This window comes from Hyaena hyaena, unplaced genomic scaffold, assembly GCF_003009895.1.
Source record: "Hyaena hyaena isolate Hyena2069 unplaced genomic scaffold, ASM300989v1 scaffold_428, whole genome shotgun sequence".
In the NCBI taxonomy this organism is placed as follows: domain Eukaryota; kingdom Metazoa; phylum Chordata; class Mammalia; order Carnivora; family Hyaenidae; genus Hyaena; species Hyaena hyaena.
Window position 1 is genome coordinate 537,718 of NW_024081062.1, and position 27,685 is coordinate 565,402.

General features: G+C 51.9%; 1 protein-coding gene across 1 annotated transcript in view; it reads right to left on the reverse strand.

The window, feature by feature from the left end:
* Nucleotides 1-27,685, reverse strand: part of ADAMTS2 (ADAM metallopeptidase with thrombospondin type 1 motif 2) — a 235,876-nt gene that overhangs the window by 18,755 nt on the left and 189,436 nt on the right. Inside the window, exons 7-14 of the mRNA XM_039252863.1 lie at nucleotides 23,190-23,295; nucleotides 22,373-22,516; nucleotides 21,782-21,914; nucleotides 20,404-20,517; nucleotides 6,746-6,891; nucleotides 5,049-5,224; nucleotides 4,319-4,452; nucleotides 49-172 (exon numbers count right to left, since the gene is read on the reverse strand). Coding sequence (XP_039108794.1) covers nucleotides 49-172; nucleotides 4,319-4,452; nucleotides 5,049-5,224; nucleotides 6,746-6,891; nucleotides 20,404-20,517; nucleotides 21,782-21,914; nucleotides 22,373-22,516; nucleotides 23,190-23,295 — 1,077 coding nt within the window. The remainder of the gene's footprint in view (nucleotides 1-48; nucleotides 173-4,318; nucleotides 4,453-5,048; nucleotides 5,225-6,745; nucleotides 6,892-20,403; nucleotides 20,518-21,781; nucleotides 21,915-22,372; nucleotides 22,517-23,189; nucleotides 23,296-27,685) is intronic.

A 27,685-nucleotide genomic window follows, 5' to 3' on the forward strand; every position in this document is an offset into this window, starting at 1 on the left:
GCGGACACTCAGGACCAGGGGCCGGGCTGGGGCGAGGGGCTCACTCACCGAGCTTCTTGGGGGAGCGTGTGAACGTGCCCTTGACCACTTTGCAGTGGGTATTGTCCCCTCCGCACACACCACACTTGTCCTCCTGCTTGCTGGAGCCGATCACTCCGTCACAGCCCACCTTCTGCAGAGGGGGGGGGACAGTGACACTTGAGAGCCCTCTCCATGTGGGCCCTGGGGCCTGACGTGCCACCTCTGGAGCTCAGGCCTGTACCTTCCTAGCAGTTCCCGAAGCAGAGGAAGGAGGCCCCGTGTGCCTGTCCCCTCGCTGCACCTCGTTTGCTCATCTGCACAGTGTACCGCAGAAGGCTCTGCACAACCTCAACAGGGCCACCTCCCGAGACCGGACCGGCCTGGCCAGCTGGCCCCCATGTGAACGTTTCTGTCCCGACGGCTGTCAGCCGGACCTGGCCTCTGCTCCTCTCGCAGGGCGGCTGGGCAGTGCGCCCTGTCCGGGGCTCCCACCCAAAGCTCAGGTGAGCGCGCCCTGGCCTTCGCACTGCCCCAAGAACACAATGTCCCCTGTAGTCTGTCTCCAGGGTGTCTGGACAGGAGGTGACAAGAATCGGTGACAACAGTTTTGCCTCCGTTCTTTCAACAGATCATCTCAACATCACCCACTCTGGTGTCAAAAATTATTCCATACCGAGCAGGGATGTTCTTTGTCCGGGACTGCCTGGCCAAGCTAGTAACAAACTCAGGTTCTCTTACTCTCCATAGCCCTGGCGGCGCACCATTCCCGGAATGGAAGGAGCTCCTGTAGGATGCGGCCCGACGTGCTGCCTGAGGCCACTTCTCCCAGCACAGCCAAGGAGGACAAGCTCCCCACCCAGCTGGTCTGTTCCCCCTGCCTGTCTGAGCCACAGCGTCACAGCTTTCCCTCTTTGCCTAGGCTGCCAGGAAGGTCAGAGCCAATTTCCCCCTCAAGGTCATCCTACTACCTACCACCCACTTTCCCTTCTGCTCTTCGATTTCTTTTGTCTTACAAAGGCCCTTTAAGGAAGGGGCTTTAGGCCACAAGAGGGTTACAGAGCAGTGGTTCATGAATCATTTCTGAAGTGTGGCTAGATGTCAATGATCTTTGGTTTTATATCCAACGATGCCTTTGGAATTGTTTTTGGAAGTGAGCAAGGTGAAAAACCATCAATACAATGAGTATGCTGATTTTTATTTTAATGATTCCTGATGGGGGGGGATTAGCAAAGGAAGACAATGTGATTTACTGGGGGCGGGGGTGGAGGCTGGATGGAAACATGAGTCTTTAAAGGTGCAGAAGCCTGAGCTGAGAGGATGCACCTGCCGTGTCTAGGTGTGTGGTCTTGAGGGGGGGGGGGCACATTGCTCTAACTCTTTGTTTGCACGGATGTGACACAGAGTCAGAGCAGCACAGCCTGCGGGGGCTGTCGCTGGGGGTGAGAGGAGACGGTCCTTATAAAGAGTCACAGGCTGTCTTCCTCAGGGAAGGAGCAGGGGAGAGAGGAGAGGAGCACCCTCTTTCAGGCCAGGATGGCAACACTCCCTGGGAAGAGGGTTGCTCCAGCCTCTCGCCTGAAGGGGATCAGTGCTCAGTTTCCTACAGAATAAACCAGAAGCGAAAAGCCTTGGAGACGTAGAGGCAAGTGGGTGCCAAGGCAGATGTGAGCCAGTGCCAGGCAGCCAAGCAGCATCAGGAAGGCGTTCTCCTCGACTCCCGGACTCCGAAGCCCGTATGAGAACCAGCTCTGATCTGGAAGCTTTTTGTCGATTCATGAGCTCTTTCTAAAAAGGCTTACAGCCCATGCACAACCCAAAACACGAGTTAGAAATTCAGCTGGTTGGGAGCGCCCAGGTGGTTCAGTCGGTTACGTGTTTGACTCCTGGTTTTGGCTCAGGTCACGATCTCATGGTTCATGGGTTCGAACCCTGAGCCCGGCTCTGCACTGACAGCGTGGAGCCTGCTTGGGATTCTTTCTCTCCCTCCCTTTTTGCCCCTCCCCAGCTCTCTCTCTCTCAAAATGGATAAAAAGACTTAAAAAAATTTAGAAATTCAGCTGGCTGGAAGGGAAGGAGGCTACCTGAACAGAGGAAAAATGGCTGCTACATTTCAAGGTGAGCAAAAGGAAAACAAAATAAATCTACCGCTTGATCTGTCAGAATTTGCGAGATATTAAAATGGCCTGTCACTATTGCTCCTTAGTTCACAACAACGGGCCCCCCCCCCCATCTTTTGTATTTCTGAAATCAAGGTCTAATAATCACAGAGGTCAGAAACTTGCCTGCCTGTCTGGGCACCTGTCAGTCGGCTCCGGGAGCCTCCATCTCTGACAAGTGTCCACAGACCTTCAGGAGGCACCGTTATAACTTTCAGTGGTGTGAACTAGGGAGAGAATGATACGCAGACATTAACGAAGTAGAAATGGCTAACGAAGACCAGGGTCCTTGCGTGGGCAGGAAATCTCGTGTGGGCCGGAAATCTCGCTTGAGATCCTAAGGGGCTGACCGCTCGGGCTGGAGATGGGTCACGTCTCCGAGTGGTTTTGCGGGGCTGCTGCCGGCTAAGTCCACACCCAGAGAGGTCTGAACCAGGCTTCGGTTCCAACTCCGGGTGGGAGACACCGGCGGAGGTGCTGGGGTATCTGTTGCATGAGGAGGGGCACAGAGCTAACGAGGAACTCTTTCCTCCCTCCCCATCTGTGATGCAATCCTCTGCGTGAGTCATCAGATGAGGAAGGATGCTAGCCAGTTTCAATCTCTGCCTTTCTCAGTGCCGTTTATGGATGGCATATTTGGTAGCACGCTATTGCTTTCTCAGGGTAGTGGACTCCGCCCTTTAACAAAACAAAACGACCCCTAGGGTCTCGTTTAATTCTTGATACTCTTCATTCTCTGCTCTGTGTGCGTGCATGTGTGCACATGTGTGCATCTTTATTCTCCTGACACGTCTTCTGACATTTCACTTTCCACCTTCCTGAGTCATTGTGTTTTGATATTCCCTGACTGACAGCATCCAGTTGGATCTTATTTTTGACCCAGTATGAGATTCTTTTAGAAGAAGGGTTGCACGTCCCCATATATCGTGAGGACTCAGTATTTCATCTTACTACTGCCCACGACTTTTGCGTGGTTCTAATCTTTCTGTCTCCTTTGTTTTCTAACATTTGCAATATGATCATATACATATGTGGATATATATAATTTTTCTGGGGATGTGAAAATCTATCATCCTGCTGTTATTCCTTCAAAATCACCATTAATTGATGAAATACTTAGTCTGTTCTTCTTCGATTGTCCACGATGCTTACGGCTTGCATTAGTCATGTTTCTGAAACTTTTCTGGGCCTTACTATGCTCTGACATCTTTAAGAATGTGCTGACCGGGGGAGAGGCTGCCCTTCCCAGGGAGAGCCAAGTCTTGGAGGCAGCAAAGGGCTGGTGTGGGAGCACGCCTTTCATATGCAAACCAACAATCCCTCAATCACCCCTTTTATCTGCCTCTCACACACCAAGCTGACCCTTCCCTGCCTGAAATCATCCCAAGGGCAGGTACCAGGAAACTAGGGATCAGCCCCGCAGCCCGGAGCCTGCCTGAACTATTCATTCTAGCTAATCCTCAGCGGTTTCTCCTGCCCTGTCTTGCCTTTCCCCAGGAAACCCCAAGAAAAGCTGTGGCTTAAGCTGCCCCCCACTCCCTTCTACCTTCCGATCAAACCTGGTGCTTCCCCTTGTGGCCCTGCATAGTGAGGCGAGCTCTTCCCTCGGCAAACGTAAGTAACACACTCTTCCTCACAGGCACTGACCTCTCTGTGTGTCACTCAGTCACCTCCATGAATGAAAACCCTGCAGGGATAAAGGAGACACTGCTCTTTGTTTCTCAGGATTCGGCTTCACCACCTAGCAGACTGTGAAGCCTGCCCCCCCAGCCACGGCGTCGGACAGGAGCCTCCTTCGCGGTGGGCTGGGGCCCCGTGTGAGTGGACAGAAGCCCTGAGCACAGGTCCAGCGGCCCCGCACCCCACCTCCTTGCTCTTCTGGGGTGCCTGTGGGGTTCTATGGGGCTTTCTGCCAGAGCCGTTCGGATCTCATCCCTCAGCAAGACAAGGCTGAAGTCAGCCTCTGGGACCCCTCAATCAGTCGTGCCTGCTCAGTCCTACCTCCCAGATGCGCCTGGTTCCAGGTGCTGATTCTGAAACTTTGTATGCTTAGCCTCAGTGAGGACACCAGATAACCCCACAGAGCTGATATCCTGAGCTATGTGCGTCCCCCGGCCCTCCACCTGCCTCACAGCACTCACCTTGCACTCCCCGCGCACACAGAGGCTGAAGGCATCCTTGTAGGAGCAGCGTGTCCCATCGTGCACCATGCGCTTCATGGACACCACCTCCCCGGTCTCCTTGGACTGGCAGTAGAGGTGACATCTCTCCTTGGCTGGAAGGGAAGAAGCGGGGTGTTGGTGAGGAATGGCCGGCTGCACTGCTTGCTTTCTTCCCTGGTTTGCTCAACAGGAGCATCATGCAAGGGAGAAGCTCTCGCAAGAGTCTTCTTAGGGTCCTGCCCCTGGGACTGGGGCAGAAAGTGAAAGAGAGCAGGTGGCTTCCCTGCCCCGGTGTGTCCGTCTTGGCGCCTTTGACCCTGGGCTATTGCACTTGGGAAGAGCTTTTCCCAACAGAGTCAGGCTGATGTTGGCGCAGATCCCAGAGGCTCTGACAGCCTTTCCCTCCAAACTGCACGCCCCCAATGAGAGGGGGACCCTGTCTGCTCTGCTCCTACTCCCTGGACTGCACCCGCTGGGCCTGCGGCAGGTGCTGGGCTGGGGAAACACACACAGGGGATGGAGAGAGCACAGCAGGCCCGTGTCTGGCCGCCCGCCCCTGCCCAGGGCCCGGGAGGAACAGGAACTGCATGTATGAAATTCCAGGACTGGCTCTGGCAGCTCCGGCGGCCGAGGTGGCTCTGCTGACAGCCCGGCATGGGCAGCACAGGACAGCGGGAGCCGTGCCCTGCCGGCGTCCCCGGGGGCTCACCGTCCCGGTGCTCGTGGGGCAGCCAGTGGTGCTGGGCGTCGCCGTGCTCGAAGTACAAGTCCCACTGGCGGCACTGTTCCTCGCGGAAGTCGGCCAGAGCGTCAGGGCAGTCCTGAGAGTTGCAGAGCTGGAAGTCGTAGCCAAGGCCAGAGCAGGTGCGGCCCCCGTTGGCCGGGCTGGAGGAGAAAGTGAAGCCCTTTGCAGCTCGGTGCCACCAGTGGGAGAGGCTGGCACTTGGGTGCCGCTTATGGGATTGGGGGGGCTCCAGAGTCTCAGGTGTGGGGGGGACAGCTCCACAGAGTGTTGGGACTCAGCCCTGCCCTGTTGCAGCCACAGGCCCTGGGCAATCCCTCTGGGATCCCCCACCCCCACCATGGGAAGGAAGCCTCAGCTGGGCCCCAGGGCGCCCTCCCGTCCTCAGCTCCTGTTGCTGTGACTGTGAATCAACAGTGGGCTGTTGACTGACTATTAAGGTTCTGCCCTTCCGGGGACATTAATCTTAAGAGGGAGGAGGTGGGGGAGTCTCCCTTACATCCGGGCCCAGGCCTGTGCCTGACACGTGGTGGGAACCCAAAGGGTTCCGAAACCGCAGAATTGCCACAAGTTCTCAACAAGGGTCGGGCACGCAGCGGACACTCGATTCACTGGCTTTCCTCCATCTCAGAGGCTTTGAGCAGCGCTCATCCACAAAGCGCAGGCCCCACGCATGGCAAAGAGCAGAGAAGGCGCTGGCGGTGGGTCAGCAGGTGCCTCTGGCAGGCCAGGCAATGGAGCGTGGGCGGGCGGCACCCCCCGAGGAGCTGGGGGCCTCAGCCCGCCCCCTGCCAGGTGTGGCAGGGCCTGAGGCCCCACCTGAGACTCGGGCAAAGGTCACGCTCTGCGCGTGTGACGGGGTGGTACCTGCGGCCACGCGCGGCCTAGCAGAGGGCCCTCTGCATGCCATGTTCTGGAGGAAAGTCCGTGGAAAGAATGATACAAGAAATATGTGGGGAAAGAGGCAAGAGGCAAGATGGCGAGGTGAAAAGAAGGAGCAACTGTGAGATTCACATCAGGGCCACTGTTGGGGCCACAGAGAAGGGCACCAAAGGGCGTCACCAGGAGAGGGTGCAGGTGTGGGAAGCCAGTTCCCAGCAAATGTCTGGGAAACAGGAGGAAAGAGGCCTACCGACTCCAGTGGAAATTGACACTAACTCCGAATTAGAAAGTGAGCTGGAGAATTCAGGGGAGGAGGGGGAGGGAGACCAAGTGGAGAGCCTGCGGTTTTGCAGTCACCAACTGCGGAAAGCATAGGACACACGGGGACTCGGTCCAGCGAGCAGGGCCGGCCGCGGACCTGGAGCCAGAGAGGGGACCTTATCCCCGTTTCCCGTCTCTATCATACTTTACTCCATCCACACCCTTGACCAAGAAGGCCAGAGGAAGCTGGTCTGGAAGAGGGTGCTAGCCAGGCAGGCCAGAGATGCCTGAGGCCAGGTTTCCAAGCCTCCAGGGCTGGCTCCGCCCCTGCAGGCCGTGTGGCCTGAGGCATGACCCTCCCCTCTCCTGAGTCTCCGCTTTGTCCCAGGAACGGTGAGGAGGACGCCCTCTGCACATGCGGGGAGCGGCCACAGGAGCCCCGCAGGACGGGCCAGCCGGCGAGGGGCCTCAGTGACCTCAGCTACCACACGGAAAGGCTGGAAACAGCGCGGCCAACTCACTGTGGATTGTCACACTGCCGGGTCCTGAACTTCACACCTGTGCCGCAGGTGCGTGAGCAGGAGCCAAACGGACTCCAGGCACCCCAGTTGCCATCCCGTTTGAGGATGTCAGGCGTCAGCCAGATGCAGTGTCCTTTAAAGCAGTGCTGAAAGAAAGAAGGTCCCTCCTATGACCCACCAGTCCAGGGCCACTCGGACGCCCCATGCCTCTCCACCTGCGGTTCCTTTGAGATGGGCATGGCCCTAGAGGTTCTGGGAGAGCCGACCCTACATGCCCTAGAAATTCAGAGCCCCGTCAGGAGGCGCAGCGAGGGGAAAGACGCCCTGCTCCCCCTGACCACCACCTTGCTCTCCCGCCATCCTCGACGTCTTGTGCAGCCTGCTGTGCTGCCCTTCGGCCACCGGGGCCCACCGCACACCGTGTCCCCAGGTGAAGGCCACAGCAGGCACAGTCATAAAGACGCAGCTGGCTGGTCAAGCCTGTGACTCCAGAGATACACAGGAACTACTTGTTTATGTGCAAAAGGCAACTTCAAGGGCATATAATGGAAATGAAGGTTAGGTGACAAGCCAACATGCTAAAAATTCAGGAACACAGTGAGCTCGGGCAACACAAATCCACAACTTGAATCTGGTCACATCGCTCCCTGGCCTGTCATGGGAAAGGTGCTTATGTAATTCAAGGCCATTTCAGGGAAAAAATTTAAAATACGAAAATACAAAATTTAAATACAAAATTTAAAATACGAAATCAGATAGAAAATGGAATGTTGACTTAGGAAAAGAAAAGCCATCACAAAAAGTTAAAAATTTAGAAAGGGTCCAATACCACAAACAGCCAGAAGCAGAGAACAATGAGTTTTTTTCAGATTCACTGACTGTCACAACTTTTCATAGATTTTCCTGCAATTCTTTTTAGTTTTTTTTTTTTTTTTTGAGAGAGAGAAACAGAGACTGAGTGAGTGGGGGAGGGGCAAAGAGAAGGGAGAGAGAGAGAATCCCAAGCAGGCTCTGCGTTGCCAGCACAGAACTCCATGCGGGGCTCGAACTCAGGAAACCGTGAGATCATGAACTGAGCAGAAACCAAGAGTCGGACACTTAAACAACGAGACATCCAGGCGCCTCCTTTTCCTGAAATTCTGACGGCACACTCGTCACCCCCTCTTGACGGGACACCTGTGCCGCAGGCATCTGAATAGGAGCCCCAGTACCCCGGGCGCCCTGGCCGCCATCTGGTTTCCGGGTGTCATTTTGCAGCACTGTTTTCCATATTGAGAACAGAAAGAAAACACAGCCATGCCTGGGAAACGTTTTCTGCGAGGGCCAGTAGCTGTTTTGGCTGCGTGATCTCAGCTGCAACTACTCAGCTCTGCCACCGGGGCAGGAACACAGCTTCAGGCAACAGACAGGTGATGGACGCGCTGTGTGCCGGTAAAACTGTTTAAAAAAACAGGCAGTGACCGGAAACATCTACAGGGGACCTGTGAGGAGCGGGGGACTCTCCTCAGTAGGATAACCATGTAACTAGTGAAAATCCTTTTTAGAAAACAGCTGCTCAAAGTATCTGGAGATTGTTCTAAAGTCGATACAGCAGACAGAGAAATGTTTATTCAAGAATGTCTCCTAGAGGCACCTGGGTGGCTCAGTTGGTTAAGAGTCCGACTTCATCTCAGGCCGACCTCATCTTGTGGTTTGTGAGTTCGAGCCCAGCGTCGGGCTCTGTGCCGACAGCTCAGAGCCTGGAGCCTCCTTCAGATTCTGTGTCTCCCCCTCTCTCTGCCCCTCCCCTAGTATCTCTCTCATAAATAAATAAACTTTAAACAATTTAAAAAATATTGAAAAGAAAATAATAAAGGCCAGAGGCAGTGGTATTAACTAAGGATAAACAATAAAATTAACTCTCAACAATAAAGGTGAAAAAAATATTCCCACAGAAACAGAGAGAATTCATTGCTAGTAGAGTATCTCATAAGAAAATACTAAAGGAAGTTATTCAGGCTGAAAGCAAATGATACCAAAGAATAATTCAAATTCCAAAAGTTTCCGGAAGAAACACAGACTACCAAAACCTATTTAATGAGATAGAGAAAATCAGAATAGACTTATAACAAGCAAAGAGGGTTAAATTAGTGATTTAAAACTTCCCACAAATTATAGCCCAATCCTAGATGGCTTCTCTGGTGAATTCTACCTAACATCTAAAGAAAAATTAATACCAATCCTTCAAAAACTCTTCCAAAATATAGAAGAGAGAAGGAATTCTGCCATTCGTTCTAGGAGGCTAGCATTACCCTGATACCAAAATCAGACAAAGACCATTATCTCTTATGAAAACAGATGGGAAAATCCTCAACAAAATCCTAGCAAGCCAAATCTAACAGCCTATTAAAAGATTCAGCACTGTGACCAAGTGATGTTTATCCCAGGAGCACAGGGTTTACATCTGAAAATCAATCAGTGTAATAAGCCATATTAACAGAATAAAGAACAAACTGTATGATTGCTGCAAGACTCAAAAAAAGAAATCTGGCAACATCCAACACCTTTCCTGAAAACACACACACACACACACCCCAGACAAGGAACAGAAGAGAATTTCCTCAATCTGATAAAGGACATCATGGAGATACACACAGCTAACATCATGTTTAATCATGAAGGGATGAGCGCTTTCTCCCCATGATCAGGAAAAAGACTTCTAATCAACATTGCCCTGGAAGTTCTAGCCAGGACAAGCAGCCAAGAAAAAGAAACAAAAGGCATCTGGACCTGAACGGAAGAAGTGAAACTCTCTCTACTTGCAGTTGACATGATCTTATATAGAGAAACTCCCAAAGAATCTGCTGAAAAAACTATCAGATCCAATAAAGACATTCAGTGAGATTGCAGGGCACAAGATCAATATAGAAAAATCATCTGTTATTTCCGTGAAGTTTATCCTATGAATAAACTGGATGTGAAACTGAGAAGCTATCTACAATAGCATCAAAAAGAAGGAAAAAAAACCTTAGTAATGAGTTAGGTAAAAGAAGTGCAAAATGTGCACACGGAAAATGACAAAACACTGCTGAAATAACTTAACGATCCAAATAAAAAGAAAAACATCCCATGTTTATGGATCAGGCTGTCAATATGTCAACACTCTAGATTCAATGTAATTCTATCAAAGTCCCTGCTGGAGTTTTGCAGAAATTGAGAAACTGCCCCTAAAATTGATATGGACACATCCTTGCCAACACTTGTTATCTTTTTGGTTCTAGCCATGCTGACAGCTCAAAGGACAGGAATAGCCTAAACAATCTTGAAAAAGAACAAAGCAGGGGCACCTGGGTGGCTCAGTCGGTTGAGCATCAGACCTCAGCTCAGGTGATGATCTCACAGCTCATGAGTTTGAGACCCACATCGGGCTCGCTGCTGTCAGCGTGGAGCCTGCTTCAGATCCCTTCCTCACTTGTACTCTTTTCTCTCAAAAAAAAAAAAATCTTTAGACGGGGCGCCTGGGTGGCTTAGTCGGTTAAGCGTCCGACTTTCGCTTAGGTCATGATCTCGCAGTTCGTGGGTTCGAGCCCCGCTTCGGACTCTGTGCTGGCTGCCAACTCAGAGCCTGGAGCCTGTGTCAGTCTGTGACTCCCTCTCTCTCTGACCCTCCCCTGCTCACGCTGTCTCTCTCTCTCCTAGAAATAAATAAAATTAAAAAAAAATCTTTAGAAAAAAAAGGAAAAGAACAAAAGAGGAAGAGTCATGCTTCCATACTTCAAAACTACAGAACTATAGTAATCAAGACCATGTGACCCTGCTATAAGGAAAGACAAATCTATTGATGGAACAGAATGCAGAGTTCAGGAATGAGCCCTTACATGTGGTCGGCTGGTTTTCAACAAGGATGACAAGATGATTCAATGGAGAGAATGGTCTCCTCAATAATGGTGCTGAGATGACTGGATGTCCATACGCAGAGAAGAATGAAGTTGGATCCCTACCTCACACCTCACACATAAAAAATCAACTGCAAACGGATCATGAATGTGAGGGCTATGCTCAGAATACAACACAGAAATACATCTTCTTGACCTAAGGGCAATGATTTCTTAGATACAACACCAGAAGTACAGGCAACAAAAGAAGAAACACAGACGCACTGGGCCTCATCAATACTGAAACCTTTTGTGCATCAGATGATACTGTCATGAAATTGAAAAGACAACCCACAAAATGGGAGAATGCTTGCAAAGGATACATCTGATAACCCCGATAAGGGACTTGTATCCAGAATATATAAAGAACTCTTATAACTCAATAATAGAAAGATGAATTAGAAAATAAGCAATTAGAAAATAAGCAAAGGATATGAATAAGCATCTATCCCCCCCATATATATATATGAATTGCCTCCAAGCACATGGTGAAAAGATGCTCAACATCACTAGGGAAATGTATTCAAAACCGCAGTGAAGGGGTGCCTGGGTGGCTCAGTCGGTTAAGCGTCTGACTCTGATTTTGGCTCTGGTCATGATCTCACAGTTCGTGGGTTGGAGCCCCCCGTGTCGGGCTCTGTGCTGAGTGTGGAGCTTGCTTGATATTCTTTGTCTCTCCCTCTGCCCCTCCCCCACTCATGCCAGTATGCACAAGCTCGCTCGCTCCCTCTCTCTCAAAACAAACAAATAAAACCAAAAACCACAACAAAATAACACTTCACACCCACGGGAATGGTTACAAGACAAACACAGAATGTAACAAGTTACTGTGAGGAGGTGGATAAATCAGAACCCTCACAACAATGCTAGCTTGATTGTGAAAAAGTGCAGCTGTTTTGGGAACCAGTCTGGCAGTTTTGCAAACCGTGAGACACAGAGCCACCCTAAGATTCAACAATGGCACTCCCAGGTATGTATCCAAGAAGAGCGACACACCCACCCATAACTCGTACAGGAATGTTCATAGCAGCATTTCTCCTAAGAGCTGAAAAGTAGAAACAATTCAGATGCCCCTAAACTGATAAATGGATAAATACAACACAGTGTTATTTCCACAATGGATTATTAGCCACTACATGGAATGAAGTAGGGGTACACGCTAAGACACAGACACGTGCTACAGCATGGGTGAATCTCAGAAACTTTATACTAATTAAGGAAAGCCAGACCCAAAGGACGCATATATATGAGTCCGTTTATACGAAATGTCCAGGAGAGGCAAATCTACAGAGACAGAAAGTAGATTCGTGATGGCTTGAGGGGAGAGGGGGGTTGAGGGGAGAGGATGAACCAGAGAGACTGCTAAGCAGTACGGGGCTTCTTTGGGGAGTGACATCAATCTTCTAAAATTGGATTGTGGTGGTAGTTATAGGATTCTGTGAATATACCGAAAACTACCGACTTGGCGATTTTAAATACGAATCACATCTTAACGAAGCTGTTGGTGGGGGAGGGGAGGAAACCAGGCAGCTGGAGGCCTGGGTCTGTGTTTGACGGCTTGCTAACCCTGGTTTGAGCATGTTGAGGGAAATATTTTCTTTATTTTTTTTAAGTTTATTTATTTATTTTGAGGTGGGGGGTGGGCAGAGAGAAAGGGCATAGAGAATGTCAAACAGGCTCCGCACTGTCAGGTGGGTCTCGATCTCATGGACTGTGAGATCGTGATCTGAGCAGAAATCAAGGGTCCTGACACATAACTGACTGAGCTACCCAGCTCCCCTTTAATTTTAAGTTATTGATCATTTAGATAAGCTATTGGTGGTGTCATGGGAACACGGAGATGATCACATCTGGAGAAACTACTATCCACTTTGTTTTCTGATGTGGATTTCAGGGCATTTCAAGTTTTCTCTGTCAGAGCCTGATTTTAAATGCTCTCTGGATTGGCAACACTCAGTAACCGTTGCTATTGACGTTCTTACTTACTGCAGGGACAATACTCTGAGCTGCATGTTGCCTTTGATATTGTCAACATTTCATGTCAAGTCAGAAAGAAGTTTAAATTCTTTTCCAATGTGCTCATCAGATTCATGCCCTCTTCATTAACTGGATTGTCAGATATTTCAAGAGCCTGTCCTTTCCCTTTGATATTTATCTCTTCCTCCTAATAAATGGCTGCTTTGGGTTTGATCTGAAACTTTTTCTTGTTACAATTAATTTTTGTTTTTTTTTTTAATTTAACATTTATTTATTTTTGAGAGAAAGAGACAGAGTGTGAGCAGGAGAGGAGCAGAGAGAGAGGGAGACATAGGGCTCCAGGCTCTGCAGCACAGAGTCTGCCGAGGGGTTCAAACCTATGAGCCCTGAGATATGACCCGAGCCGAATTCGGATGCTTAACCAACTGAGCCACCCAGGCACCCCTACTATTAAATTTTGGAAGTCGGTGTTACTTCTCCTGATTTCTTTACTCTTTTTCCTCCTCTTCTATTAATTTTTATCTGAATTTTCTTTACTACATAAATTTGAAAATGACAAAAGATGGTACTTTCATGCATCTGTCCAAATCAGAAGTCTGTAATTTCTCCCTTATTTTCTTATCAAAGAGTTTCAAAACAACTTTCAAAGTCACAGTTCAAGTGGTGTATTCAAGCTTCATCAACGTTTTGAATAAACTTTCTGCATCCCATTTGCACTCAGCTTTCTCTCCTGGTCTCTGAAAATTTATTTTAGCACCCCTTATATTTTGAAATCCATATGCTGTGAGGCATGGATAGCTTTTTAACAAGCAGACCATCTGGTTACACTTAGCCTTTTTAAAGAAATACCCAAGTTGGATCTGTGTTTAAAGGCGCCCGTGTGCAAGATAAACTCCAGAAGCAAACATAAACTACTGCCAAAACGGAAGCTGTCCTGACCTCAGGTATAGCCAAGGCATCTTTTCCGCAATGATCCGGGGACAGTGAGCTGCATACCACGAAGATTCCGCAGTGACCCTGAATGAACTGGTGTGGCAGTGGCCAGAGTGTCTCTAGATGTTATTCCTGCCCCTGGACAGCTACGGTCAGTAACTTAACTGGCCACAAAAGAAACTGAGACCATATACATAAGCCAGGAAATAGACCCCAAACGCAATTTCTCCTTAGCCGAAGCCACAGAGCCCCCACTGCAGCTCTAATGCCAGAGCGAGAAGTGTATTGGAGGGGAAGGGGATGTGAAAAGAGAAGTGATCTTAACTGATTAGAATTAAAATAAATTACTTCTGCAAACTTTATGAAAACACACGAGCAGCATCCTAAGGGGTCCAACGGAACTGTGAGGCGCCAGGGCAGGCACATCCTAAGATGTGGACTCACCCCTGCTCTTCTCTCAAACCCTTCCACGGGCCCCTGCTGCAGCAGGATTCAGGCTGGCTCTTTAACCTGGCATCAGCACCCCTGCATGACCCGCTCCTACTCGCTCCTCCTGCGTCATCTCCCCCCACCATGCCAGGCCCGGACGCTGACTGCTCTCTGGAGAGGCCATACTTGCCTCTTTCCTCCCTGCCTTTGCCAATGCTGCTGTTCAGGAAGCCCAACACTCCCCTTCCTTCCCCCACATCCGGGCAGCAGGTGCCAAAGAGACACCCCGCTTCAGGATTGAGGCTCTCGCTCCCCCAGCCACCAAGCGTGTTGGCTGCTCATGCTCACAGTTGAATCCCTCTCCAGGAAATGCCCTCAGCCAAAGAGCGCTGCCTAGCCCAGCCATTCACGCCTCTTTCCTGGGGACAGCCATAGCCAACCATGGGTCAAGGTTGGGCACAGGTCTGAGAGGCCAGCCCGAGCTTTGGGTGGGGTCTGCTGAGACCCATACCGTGGCCATATTGCTGTTTGATGCCTCACTCTCCCCACAGATGGTGATCTTGCAAGCGTTCCCCAGGGAGATGCCTGCACTCGGATCTCTGTCTTAGAGTCCATTCCAGGGGCGCCATGCTGCCACCTCTGCTCCCACGTCACTGCCACATTTCCCTCCTGGGTCTCCTGTCTCAGACAAACCCCTCCCTGCTTCCCCTACCCCAGTGCACATCTCTGTTTGGGAGCCTGCCTCAGTCCTTCTTCCCCCCTCCCTCTTTCCTCTCTCCCTCCCTCCCTCCTTCCTCCCTCCCTCCTTCCTCCCTCCCTCCTTACTCTCTCCCTCCTTTCCCCCTCCCCCTCCCTTCTTCCTTCCTCCCCTTCTCTCCTTCCTTCCCTTCCTCCCTCTCCCTCCTTCCTTCTTCCCTCTCTCCCTCCTATCTCCCTCCTTCCCTTCCTCCCTCCCTCCCACCTCCCTCCCTCCTTCCTCCCTCCCTCCCTCCCTTCCTTGCACAGGCCTCTCACCCTTCCCAACCTACTGACTCCCAGAGCTGCCTTCCTACCAGTGTGAGCCCTTGTGAGGTGTGACAGCAGCTGCCCCTCTCTAGATTCTCCTTCCTGGGCTCTGGGCAAGCGGTCAAAGGCTCCACCATCATAAAGCTGGTGCACAGATGGCAAGCCTGGGGTCAGGCAGATGTGGCTGAAGGCCACCAGTGCTGTTGGTCATGACCTTCCAGGCCACGGTTACCTCATCTCTCACCCCAAAGTGCCCCTCACTCAGCCATGGAAGGGAAGGAGAGAACCCCTAGAAATGCTGGCTGGTGGCCCCCAGCTGGGGGTGCAAGGTGGGGCCAGCAGGCAGGGAAGAGGGCCCAGGTAAGGGGATGCTGTGGAATGAATGTTCGCATCCTCCCCAAATTCTTATGTCCACACCTAAGCACCAGTGTGACGGCATCAGACCCATCACATGACCCTGTGGTCATGAGGGTGAAGCCCCTTATGAGACTGGTGCCATTATATGAAGACACGAGAAAGACAATTTCTGTCTCTGAAACACGAGGGCGCAGCAAGGGCAGATGGCATTCTGCAGCCCTCGCCAGGGCCTGACCAGTCTGGCACCTTGATCTCAGACTTCCAGCCTCCAAAACGGAGAGACACAAATGTCTGCTGTTGAATCCCCCAGTCAGTGGCATTTTTATTACAGCACCCGGAGCTGACTCAGACACAGAGGAGTGAGTGTCCCTGGCATCTCTGAAGGTTATGACTGGGGCCCAACTTCCAATCACTGCTGGTGGAGGGCACCAAGGGCCAGGAGGATGGAGGAGGCCCGACAGTGGTCCCCTTGTCCCTGTGGGACAAATCGGTGCCAGGCCCAGAAATAAGGAGCTGGGATCAGGACAACTAAGAACATCCAGCGTGCAATGGACCACCTCCTGCACACACTCAAGTCCGAACGCACAGAGGCAGTACACATGCTTGTAGAGAGCACGACACACGCAGGAAGAGAGGAAAATCACCCTTAGTTCCACCACTCAGGAGCTATCTTTCCAATATGTTGTTCATTTCCTCCTGGATGACTATGAGCACTTAGCATCACCCCAAACGAGCAATTTCATACTCCGATGCCTTGGTGCTGTTATTTTAGAAAACAGGTTTAAGGTCATTAAAATGCTTTATGAACATAAGCTTAAATGCCTTCAAATACTTCATACAATGGAGAGGCTGAAACATTGAAAAGCACAAAGCTGCTTGTCCTGAGTGAATCCTGGGCCGGTGACAAGCTCGAGGGGGGTGCGTCCTGGGGTAATACCGTGGAGAATGCTGGTGCATCCAGGCAGGGCCGGGAATTCTGCTGGGTTGCTCTGAAAGCCCGAAAGGCAGATGACCTGTTTCAGGGACGTGGAAGTTTAGCATTTCTGAACCACTGAGGTCCTCAGCCTTCTTCCACTCGCAGGCATGTCCCGAGTGGGCACCATGTGCCAGGAGCCTGAGCTGTGAGGATAACTGAGTTGGACACTTTGGTGACTCGCCTGAGGGACAAAGGCTGGCTCACGGTCACATGGTGAGGAAGGAGACCCAGGGCTTGAACTCTGGGGTCCAGATCCCAGGATGCCCCTGTCACTATGCCTGCCTGCCCATCCTCAACTATGCAAGGGAAACACAAGGCATGACACAGGGGCATCGCGGGGCCCGGACACCAGGCCCGTGTCTCTGAAATTGAATTCATGAAAATGGAGGGTGGGTGTTGCTTCCCAAGATGCTGTGTGTCTTTCCTGCCAACTCGTTCCTGCCAACAGACATGCTGAGGCGGGAGCCATCTTTGACCCCCCCTCTGCTCCGACCCCGGCTCAATCAGGGAGGGCATGGAGCCCACTAGCCTGGCTGGCAGGGCAGAGGCACCTGTGAGGACCCTCTGTGCTTGGCTTGACTCTGCTCTCAGGCATCTTGTCTGGTAGCAGATCGGAGCGACATCTTCAGCACGCTGAACAGGGCAGGACAGGGAGATGCCATCACCCTAGCCTCCTGGGGAGCCGTGGGCAGTCACCAAGTTTTTTGTTTTCTGGATTCTGATGCTTTGACGTTGGGAGCCCTGTTGACCCTAAAGGGACTGCCCCTTCCAGGATTAGCCAGTTTCTAAGGATAGTGAACAACTCACCTAGGAGTGGGATTTTTAAATGCAAACCAATCAGTCCAGAGCTGATGACCCAAACACTTCCTCTATCAGACTCTCACATTCAAGGTCAGCTTCCTCTAATCGGATCACCCAGGGGCAGGTACGGGATGGTACCGGATGATGATCCTCCTTCCCATGGAAATTATTCACACTGACCAATCCCAAGCCAGCTTACCCTGCCTTGCCTGTTCCTTTCTACAGAAGCCACAGCTGCCCCCATGCTTTGCCTCCTGGCCTGACCCACTTTCAAGCATGGCCATATTTCCAATCATGGTCCCCTGGGACCCTTCCTTCAGGATCCGTGAGAAACAAACTATTGCCTCACTGGCAATCACCTCTGATCTGTTGGCCTTACTCACGTCACATTTGATATAAATAGGCTGTATTTTGAAACCTAAGTCCTCCCTGTCTCATCTGCCCTCCCTGGGCTTCCTGACCAGGCACCCGCCCTCTAGGATCTTCCACCTGGATTGCTCCTCTTGCTTTTTGGGCTTCAGCGGCGGTCACTGACTGGGAAGCCTCTCTGGGTTCCCCAACAGGCCACTCCCTAGCCCTGTCCTCACTGCCTCTCCATGCTCATGGCTGACCCTCACAGACAGTGAGGTCTGAAGGAGGCCAAGGGGCAAGACACATGCAGTGAATGTGAATGAATGAATGAATGTATGAATGAATGAACATGGATCTCAGGTGACCAAGCTCCTCTCTCAGCCACACCTACCTCTTGATTCCTTGGGGGAGCTGCATACCACTGGCCCTCACTCCTCCCCTCCTTGATCCTCTTGCCATCACGCGGCCCTGAACCCCAAGGGTGCTGCTGACATCCCCTGCCTACCCGGTCCCCACAGGTTCTGACCCTGAACCCAAAGGGTGGAAGATGTTGTTTCATTTGTTTGCTCTCTCCAGGTCATCTCTGGATATGGAATGTAGATACAGATGGGTCTGTCTCTGGGAAATTGTAGAAACACGACACCGAGTCACCAGGGGCATAATGTGGCTGTGGAGGTCAAGAGGGGACAACGTGCGTGGGATGAGCTGCTGGAGAATGTGGACAACGAGGATCCCAGGAGGTCACACTGTGTCCCGAGACTGAGCTCTGCCGCCCCCTGTGGGGGTGGGGAGGGGTGGGGTGGTGGGGGTGTGGTGGTCAGAGGGACAGGGATAGCTGAAGTCTTCATAGCCACGCCCCCGGATGCCTGAGATGTCCTGCTCCCTCTCCAAATGAGTCCACACTTCTGCCTGCGCCCTCCTCACTCCCCTCTTGCAGGAAAGGGGAAGGTAAGGAGGGCTGCCTTCCAAATAAAAAATTACATGCAATAATGAGAAAGACTGGAACATACAAACGCACACAGGTAGAGGAGTGTGACAGGCCCCAGGAGGTGCGCCCGCCTCTCCCTGTGCCCCTGTGCCCCTGTGCCCCTGCACCCCCCCCCAACATCCATCAAGAATCCCTGATGTGGATCGGTTTTTGCCCTGTGCTCTTGTGAACCAGGGCGGCCTGACCCCCGCCCAGCCCCGCCCTGATGCCTTCAGTACGGCTCTGTATTTCACAGAATGAAATTTTATTTACTGGCCCAAACAACAAAGGGTCCCACCACCTAACATGAAGGAAGCGCGGTGGCCAGATCAGTGGTTCCTACATACAGAGAACAAACTGAGGGCTGCTGGCGGGGTGTTGGGTGGGAGGAAGGGCTAAAGGGGGGAGGGGCATTAAGGATGTCACTGGCTGGGATGAGCACTGGGTGTTCTATGTAAGAGATGAATCACTACATTCTATTCCTGAAAATAAATAAATAAAATAAAATTTGATTCACAAAACAAAACACTAGACAAAAAAAACCCCACACCAATTCCCAGGTCTTCAAGCCAAACTTTGTGCACAGATGTTCGTAGCAGCACTATTCACAACTACTGAAAGGTGGGAAAATCCAAATGGCCGTCAGTGGATGAAGGATAAACAAATTGTGCTCTAGGCATATGGTGGGAGAGTATTCAGTCATAAAAGGGAATAGAACATGGACACATGCTACAATACAAATGAACCTTAAAAACATTCGACAAGAGAAGCCAGACACAAAAGGCACATATTGTATGATTCTATTTGTGTGGAATTCGAGAAAGGGAAAAATCCTTAGAGACAGAGGCAGATTAGTGGTTGCCAGGCCTGGAGACAGCTTAATGGGGGAGTCACTGCTTTAGGTGGTCTCCTTTTGGGGTGATGAAGAAGTTCTAGAAGTACATAATGGTGACGGGTGCACAACGCTGTGAATGTACTAAAAGGCCACGTAATTGTATACAGTGGTTCAAAGGGCAAATATTACAAAATTAAAGTATTAATCTTGTTAAAGTTAAAAATTAAAAAAATAATTAAAAAATACAACAAAGCAAAACAAAACAAAAACCAAAGCAATTCCTGATCCTTACCCCAAACCAAAATCTTTAGGGGTGGGCTGGCAATCTGTATCTTGAAGAAGTTCCACCAGGAACTAAAATTAGCCAGAATTTAAGACCTGCATGGAGGGACCACAGGCCCAGATGATTTGGGGGCCTTTCTAGGCCTGATATTGGGGCACAAGCGCCGGCGTGCACTCCCTGCTCCCCATCTGCCACCGCCAGGTTAGCTGGACTTCTGAGGGCTGAGCCCTGGAGGTCTGTCTTCCGTGGTCTGTCACCCACCCTTAGGCTCCACTGCATAAGCCAGCCCCCAGCAAGTGATTGGCTGAAGAGTGAGCATGTGGTCTCATCAGAGCCTATGAGAATCAAGCCCGGAGTTTTGGCAGAAAGGACAAAGTAAGAAAAGCACACCTTTTGTCAAATTGCTAGAAGGTGAGAAGTGGGTCTGGGGTGGCTGGCAGGTGCAGGGGCGGCCAGCCATGGGACCCTGGAGCCGCCTCAAGGGACAAATGTGACCACCAGGGGGCAAACACGGAGGCCCCAGGGATGGTGTAAGCCTGATGCTGGGGCTAAGGACCCCGCGGCCTCTGGTTCCCAATGCTGGCCTGAAAGTGAGGTGACAGTGTCTGTGGGGGGACAAAAGGCTCCAGAACCCCGACACTGCTCCTCAGAGTTGGGGGTGCGTGAAGCACAGTGAGGAGCTCCGAGACACTGTTTGCACCAACAGAAGAAATAGTAGGCAGGAGGCAGGGGTGCCCTGAGAAGGCCCCCCCGCCCACTCCACCTGTGCTGCGGGGCCTGTCCCTGGAGATGAGGGCGTGTCACACTGCCGGCCTTCTGCTCCCACTCACCTTGCCAGGTGCACACATGGTCCCGTCGAGGGGGGGGCCCTTCTTGGTCTTGCAAAAGTAGGGGTTGTCAGGGTGGCTGCACCACAGCTGCTTGCAGGGGTCGAAGGTCCGGAACTGGAAGAGAGCAGGGGCAGCTCACCAGGCTGCCTCCCACTGCGGGGCCCTAGGCTCCCCAGGGTCCCCTAGGGTCCTCTTGGATAGGGCGGAGTCAGGCATGGCTTGGTGCCCATGGTGGCCCATGTGTGGTGCCCAGAGCTCTATACGATCCTGAGGCCATGACAACCTCCAGCATGCAGTGGCTGCTTCCTGTCCCCGTGGCCCCTGAACCTGCCATGGAGTCTGGACGGACAGCTGGGAGTCAGTGTATGGGGCAGAAAGGCTGGTGGGCATCCCTGTAGCCCAGGTTCCAGTGGCTGGTGACTGGGAGCAGCTGTCACTGCAGGGCCCTATGGGCACCTACTGCCCCCCTGCTGAGGCTTCCACCCCCTAAAGCCCTCCTGAAGCCCTCCCCTCTGCCCTTCTCTTGCTTTAACTTTGGCCTTTGTTCCCTGGACCTCACAGTGATTTCTTCTCTGGCCTTTCTGCTCTGCTGTCCCCATACCTTCTCCTCCAGGATGTCCCTGAGGGATTCAGATCTGGCCATGCCATCCCCCTATTTAAACATTTCTAGAACTTCCCATTGCCGTGAGAATCGAGCCCCACCAAGGTCTTTAGGCAGTCATGCAAGAGCTTAGACCACCAAGTCCACCACTTGCTCACTGTGTGGCCTTAGGCCTGTTATTGAAGTCCTCGGTTTCCTCATCTGTAAAATGGGAATACTTAGCTTACTTCCTTCATGCATTTGAGAGGAGCATAAGGTCAGATGCTAAGACACTAAAGCTCTCACCATACTGCCTGGGGCAGGGTGGGCCCTGATCAGCAGACTGTCAATCCTGATGGCTGGGGTTCCTGTTGCTGGCCCGGTCCTGGCACTAGACCCTAGGAACAACTGCCGGGTCCTCTGTACGCTATGTTCCCTCATTTCTAGGCCTTTGCCTATGTGATTCCTGCCTTCCAGAATATTCTCTCCTCCCACTTAGCCTTTATACCTCACTTCTTTCTTGGGGAAGCCCTCCTGCAGGCAACGCAGAGGCCTCACCAGTGCCCGCCCCCCATCCCTTCTGATGCCCTGGTCACCAGGACCATGTCCAGAGTTGCCAGGTGGGCAGTGGGTGCTGAGAGGGTGAGGGGCAGTGGGTGTACAGGGAGATGCTGCCATTCTGGAAGCCTGCTCCGGCCTGCCCTCCAGAGCACCCCAACACCAGCTGTCACCTCAGAAGCTAGCAGGTCAGGGTGAGGTGCCCCCTCCCCAGCCCCCCAGGGGGGCCCTGACACTCACCGCGGTGCACATCATGTAGCCCAGGCCGAAGTCGAAGCGGCACTGCTCGTTCATGGAGTAATGCAGCCCCGGGAGCTGGGGCAGCGCCGGCCAGTCGTGGGCAAAGGGGTCATCCCGCAGGCAGTCATAGGAGCTGTGAGGAGACACGGAGGTGCCACAGGGGGCCTTCAGTGGGGAGCATCCAGCCCATGGGCAGCCGCAGCCATGGTGGTGGGCCTGTCTGCACACCCCAGCTCTCGGCTGTGCTGCCTCGGTTTCCCTGCTGCACCTCTTTCCCTAATGTAAGCTACTCAAGCATCCCATTAAAGGTGCAGCTGCTGTGCCCACTTTCCATTCTAGGCAGGGGCCCCCTAGCAATGGGATCCCCCCCAACACACAACACACACACACACACACACACACACACACACACACACACACACACACTCTGACCCGCACTGCTCTCGCTCTCTGTCTCCTGTGTCTCAGGCTGGAGGGCTGAGGCCTGGGGCTGGGCCCAGGCACATGGGGCATGGGGGAGGGGGTGCGCATGCGCCTTCCTAGAGCTGGACCAGGGCTGCGGGGTCGCTGCAGGCCCCGGGTGGTACTCACTGCAGGTAGCGGCTCAGCTCCTGCTGGCTGCAGCGGGACCAGTGGAAGCGGTGGAAGGCTGCCTGCACCAGCGGCGCCATGATGCTGCCCAGACGCACCTCGTCGCCACAGCGGTTGCCCTGCCCGTCGTGCTCCATGCCCAGCCTGTGCGGGGGACCGATGCAGCCTCACTGGACCCTCACCTTGGCCGCACTGACCTGGCAGCTGGGGGGCCGCCCCAACGTCTCCCACCGCCCCCCACCCTCCTGGCTTTCTCTGGTCGGTCCCGAGCTGGGTTTTCTCTCGCTTCTTAAAGCCAGTGACACTTGGGGAACACTCAGGACCCTGCCCTCCAGGAGGCGCTGTTTCGTGAGGCCGCAGTGGAGGCGGAGGCATCAGCAGCCCGGAGTCTCCACCCATTCAACCCAGTGGGCCCTACGAGGGTCACAGTCAAGCTTGCCCGGCCCCCAAATTCAGGCGCCTGGGGCCTGCACAGCCGGGTGGGGTTGTGGCTTCCCTGCCCCCAGCTCTCTAATTCTGGGCGAGGCTCCCTCAGAGCCCCTGTTATTCCTGTGTAAAATGGGGTAAGGAGCGCCTCCCCCCGCCCAGGGGCTTGAATGGCATAATGCCTTGAAGCCTCCAGCATCCGCTTGGCTCTTGGATTTGTTCCCAGTAGTATGTGGACCTCGGGCCTGCCCTGTGCAGCGCTGGGGTCAGGACATCACATCCCAAGTGCTTTTCATACAGAGGAGACATTACATCTCAAGTGCTCAGAGCTCAGAGGAGACCTAGGGAGCCCCAATCTTCCCCACGCAGCGAGGACAGCAAAGCCACTTACACGTGGCCGGTCTCATGGGCCACCACGAATGCCGAGGAGAAGCCATCCTCGTGGTTCAGAGTACAGCTGCGCACGGGGTGGCACATCCCGGTGACAGGAGCGTAGCCTGAGAGGAGACAAAGGGCGGCTCTAGCTCCCAGGCCCACCGCCCTGCAGGAATCCGGGGTTCTGGCCCCAGTGCCTGCCTCCCCTCACCACCGTCCCCTGAGCAAACAAGCCAACTGCCCAGGAGATGCGTGGCCCCAGGCAGCAGCCCTGCCCGTCAGTGTCCACACTGCAGCTGGGGTCAGTGTCCCAGGTCTCAACTTCTAGGACTCCCAGTCCCCCAGCAGCTTTCTGCCTGCTACTCTCCTGCACGCCACTTCCCACCTTCCCACTTGGCTGAGTGACCTTTTGGCCCCTGGGCAACACATCCCATCCACCCCTCCTCCCGCAGCTGCTGGAACCCTGGCCCCCTGAGCCCACTCCCTCGGGAAGGTCTTCCCTGGGTCCTGTGGGACCCCAGCTCGACCCATTTCCACAGCACATGCAGGGAGCGGGGAGGGTAGACCCTGAGGCTGCTCAGAGGCAGAGCTGGGCGACTAGAGCCAGCATGCCACACTGCCCTGCTGTCACGCAGCCAGGACTGGTGGAGAGGGCTGAGGGAGTAGACCAGATGCAGGCGAGGCCCTCAGAGCTCTCAGCTGGTGAACCTGCACTCTGGCCGAGGAGATTCTGAGCCACATTCCTACCCAAGGCCTCCTCTCTTCCTGGTGTCTGTGGCGGAAGGGGCCAGAACCATACCAGGTGCCCCCAAAAGCAGAGGGTGGGGAGCAGGAGCAGGGAGGGGGCTGCAGCAGGCCACATCCCCGACATAAGATGCCCAAAGACCCTTGCCCCCACAGCCCTCAGCCAGCCCACCCCCACCCCCACTCAAGTGGTTTTGAAAGAACCACCAAATTCACGGGTAACTGTGAAGAGACTCAGTGTGCTTCGCCAACCCAGTGCCATTGTGTGGCCCAAAGAAGCAAGTCGGGGGAAATGGAGACACCCAGGGTGCAAGGGGAGGGCTGAGGAATGACCTAGAACGTGTCGAGCAGGGAGGTGAGAAGGCCTGCGGGTAGCCAGCCTATGGAACAGCTGGCTCCCCCTGGGTGAGTGGAGTCTGATCACAGGGTGAGGTTGCTCTTCAGGTGTCTTCAGGGAAGACTGGAGGACAGCATTCCCATGGGGGGGGTAGGGGGGAGCATGATGCTGAGATGCACCTACGACAGAGGAAAACCAGAGAATGGGGCCAGCCACTTGCCCCTCCCTGGACAAGATAAAGATGTGTGTACAGAGCTGTGTGTGGCAAGGCAGGCCTCTGCTAAGACACCACCTGGAGGCCAGCTGAGCGAGGAGCCCGGCCCTCGGAACCCTGACCCAGCCTCACTCCTTGCAGACCCCACCGGGAGATCCCAAGGCAGTTGTTCAAGGAGAAGAGTAGAGAAGGGAAGGAGGGCATGGTGGCCCAGGGCGTGGTGGCATTAGGCTGGTCTGGAAAAGCATCGGAATTGAACCACTGTCTTTTCCCTTGTAATAAGCAAGAAAGTCTGTATCTTAAAGTATTTTTTTGCTCTGCAGGTTTTGAGTAGATTGTTCTGGCACGTGTCCCAGAGCCAAACTTTGAGATCCTCTCTTTGCCTGTTGTATGCAAGGCGTGCACGTGCATAAGTACCTCCATGCAAGTATTTCACGTTCACACTATCTGGCATATTACATGGGTCTTTATGATCTGAAGATCTGCAAACATGTCTTTGTGTTTTTCTTTATACCCTTCCCTCTTATTTTATTTTGCTGTCGTTCTTTCTTTCTGGAAGCCATATTAGATAGATATTGTACTTCTTGGATTGAGCCTCTCTGTCTTTATTCTCCTGTTTTAATCTTTCTGAATGAATGCCTTTGACTTTTTATTTCATCTTCTGACTTGTCTACTTTACCCATCATATCTTTAGCTTCATATAAACTCTTTGTTGTTCTTGACTCTTCCTACTAACCTGCCAGTAAACCTGCTGGGTTTATGGATGTATGCTCTCAAACATTCTGGGAACTTTTTTTAAAGAAGTTCTTCTTCAGTCTCTAAATGATCTCTGTTTCCTCTAGACTCAGTTCTCTAATTTTGTTGTGCATCTTGGTCTGGCTTTTTCATGGTATAAGTTTAAAAAAAGGAGGGGGGGCACCTGGGTGCCTCTGTCAGTTAAGCATTCTACTCTCGATTTCAGCTCAGGTCATGCTTTTGTGGTTTGTGAGTTCAAGCCCCGTGCTGGGCTCTGTGCTGACAGCTCAGAGGCTGGAACCTGCTTTGAATTCTGTCTCCCTCTATCTCTGCCCGTTCCCCGCTCATGCTCTCTTGCTCTCAAAAAATAAGTAAACATTTTAAAAAAGAAAAAGAAAAGAAAGTCTGGTCATCTTTAGCTGTGCTTTCATGTTTTGAAACGAAGGATGAGGTCACTTACTGTAGAACTTATGTTGGTTTCTCTCTCTGTGGAACAGTTCTGTTCCCTATTAGAGCTTTCCCCTAAACTAAAGGGCTGACAGACCTCTGCATTTGTCATCTGGCTCAGATTGCGGGGCACTAACAGCCCCTTGAAATGAAGAGGCACCGACACCAAGTAGGAGCCGTCCTCTGTGCTCAGCCATTCTCTGTTCCCACCTGAGTCCCATTGTGGTGCCCTTCTGTGTGGCAAAGGGGGCATGGCAATGCCACGGAGATGTTCTGTTAACACTGATTTGGGCTCTGATCAGGGTTACTCAGGAAGTCTCCCTAGTTGTCCAAATATGGGTCAGGGAGAGAAGCTAAAGGTTAAAAGAGAGGAGGAAGACACGGGGAAGTTAAGCATAATAATTCATGGAAGGAAGTGGTGGACGTAATGAGCATGTATATTATAGAAATACACTAGATCGCTAGAATGATCAACCAGAAATGAATCAAAATGACTATCTGTAGAAAATGGGGATGGGGTAAAATGGGCCCACTCCTCTGAATATATATTTCATACAGTTTTTTTAAGCTCTTTGTTTTGAAATGTGATATGCATCCATACAAATGCGTAAGTCATAGGATACAACAAGCGAATCATTGCAAAGGGGCCTCGCCCGTGTAGCCACCTCCCCGGTTCAGACATACATCAGTATCAGCACGGCAGAAGCCCCTTCTCGCTGCCTACAACCACAACACCCTCTCTTCTTCCCACTCTCCTGACTTAATGCCACAGATTAGCTTTGCTCATTTCCAAACCTGAAATTAACTAGAACCGTCAGTATGTATTCTTCTCTGCCTGGCATCTTCCACTGTTCAATGTGTGAGATTCATCCACGGTGTGGAGAAATAGCCGTAGTTCTTTTCCCGGCTGTATGAACAGATCACATTCCTTTATCCACCCTCCAGCTGATGGACTTAAGTTTCTCCCTGTTTAGGAGTTACTGGAAGAAATGTTGTCAGGAGCCCTCCCGCACAATCTTGTCCATGTGCCTGAGTGTGGCAGAGGCACGTCTAAGAGAGTAGCGATCCCATAGGCACATGTCTGGCTTTCACAGACACTACCAGACAGGCTTCCAAAGAACTTGTCCCAATTTATATTCCTATCAGCAGAGAGTCAGAATGAGATCCCCATCGTTACCAAGATTTGGCATTTTCAGTATTAAAAAATTTTAACCATTCTTATTAGGTGATATCTCACTGTGGTTTTAATTCATTTCCCTACTGTCAACTAAGTTGAGCGCCTTTTCCTACATTTACTGATCAATTTAGGTTTTTTAAGAGCCTAATAGGGGCGCCTAGGTGGCTTAGTCGGTTAAGCGTCCGACTTCGGCTCAGGTCATGATCTCGCAGTTCGTGGGTTCAAGCCCTGCATTGGGTCCTGTGCAGGCAGCTCAGAGCCTGGAGCCTGTTTCGGAGTCTGTGTCTCCCTCTCTCTCTGCCCCTCCCCCGCTCATGCTCTGTCTCTCTCTGTTTCAAAAATAAATAAAAACTATAAAAAAATTTTTTTTAAAAAGAGCCTGATAAAATCTCTTGTGCATTGTTCTACCAGGCTGTTTAATTATTTTTAAAACTTTTTTTAATGTTTGTTTATTTTTGAGGCAGACAGAATGTGAGTAGGGGAGTGGCAGAGAGAGGGAGACACAGAATCCAAAGCAGGCTCCAGGCTCCGAGCTGTCAGCACAGAGCCCAACACGGGGCTCAAACTCACAGACCACAAAATCATGACCAGAGCTGAAGTCGGACGCCTAACTGACTGAGACACCCAGGTGCCCTAGGCTGTTTAATTATTTATTATTATCAGTTTGTCAGAATTCATATATTTCAGATATAAGTTCTTTGTTATGTATGTTTTAAGAATATTTTCCCCAATAGATTAACAGGGCCTTTAATGAACCAGTTTTTAATGGTAATGTTTAATGCTATTTATCTTTCCCATTGCAGTTAGTGCTTTTCATCCTTTTTAAAGAAATCTCCTCTTACGCTGAGAAATATGGAA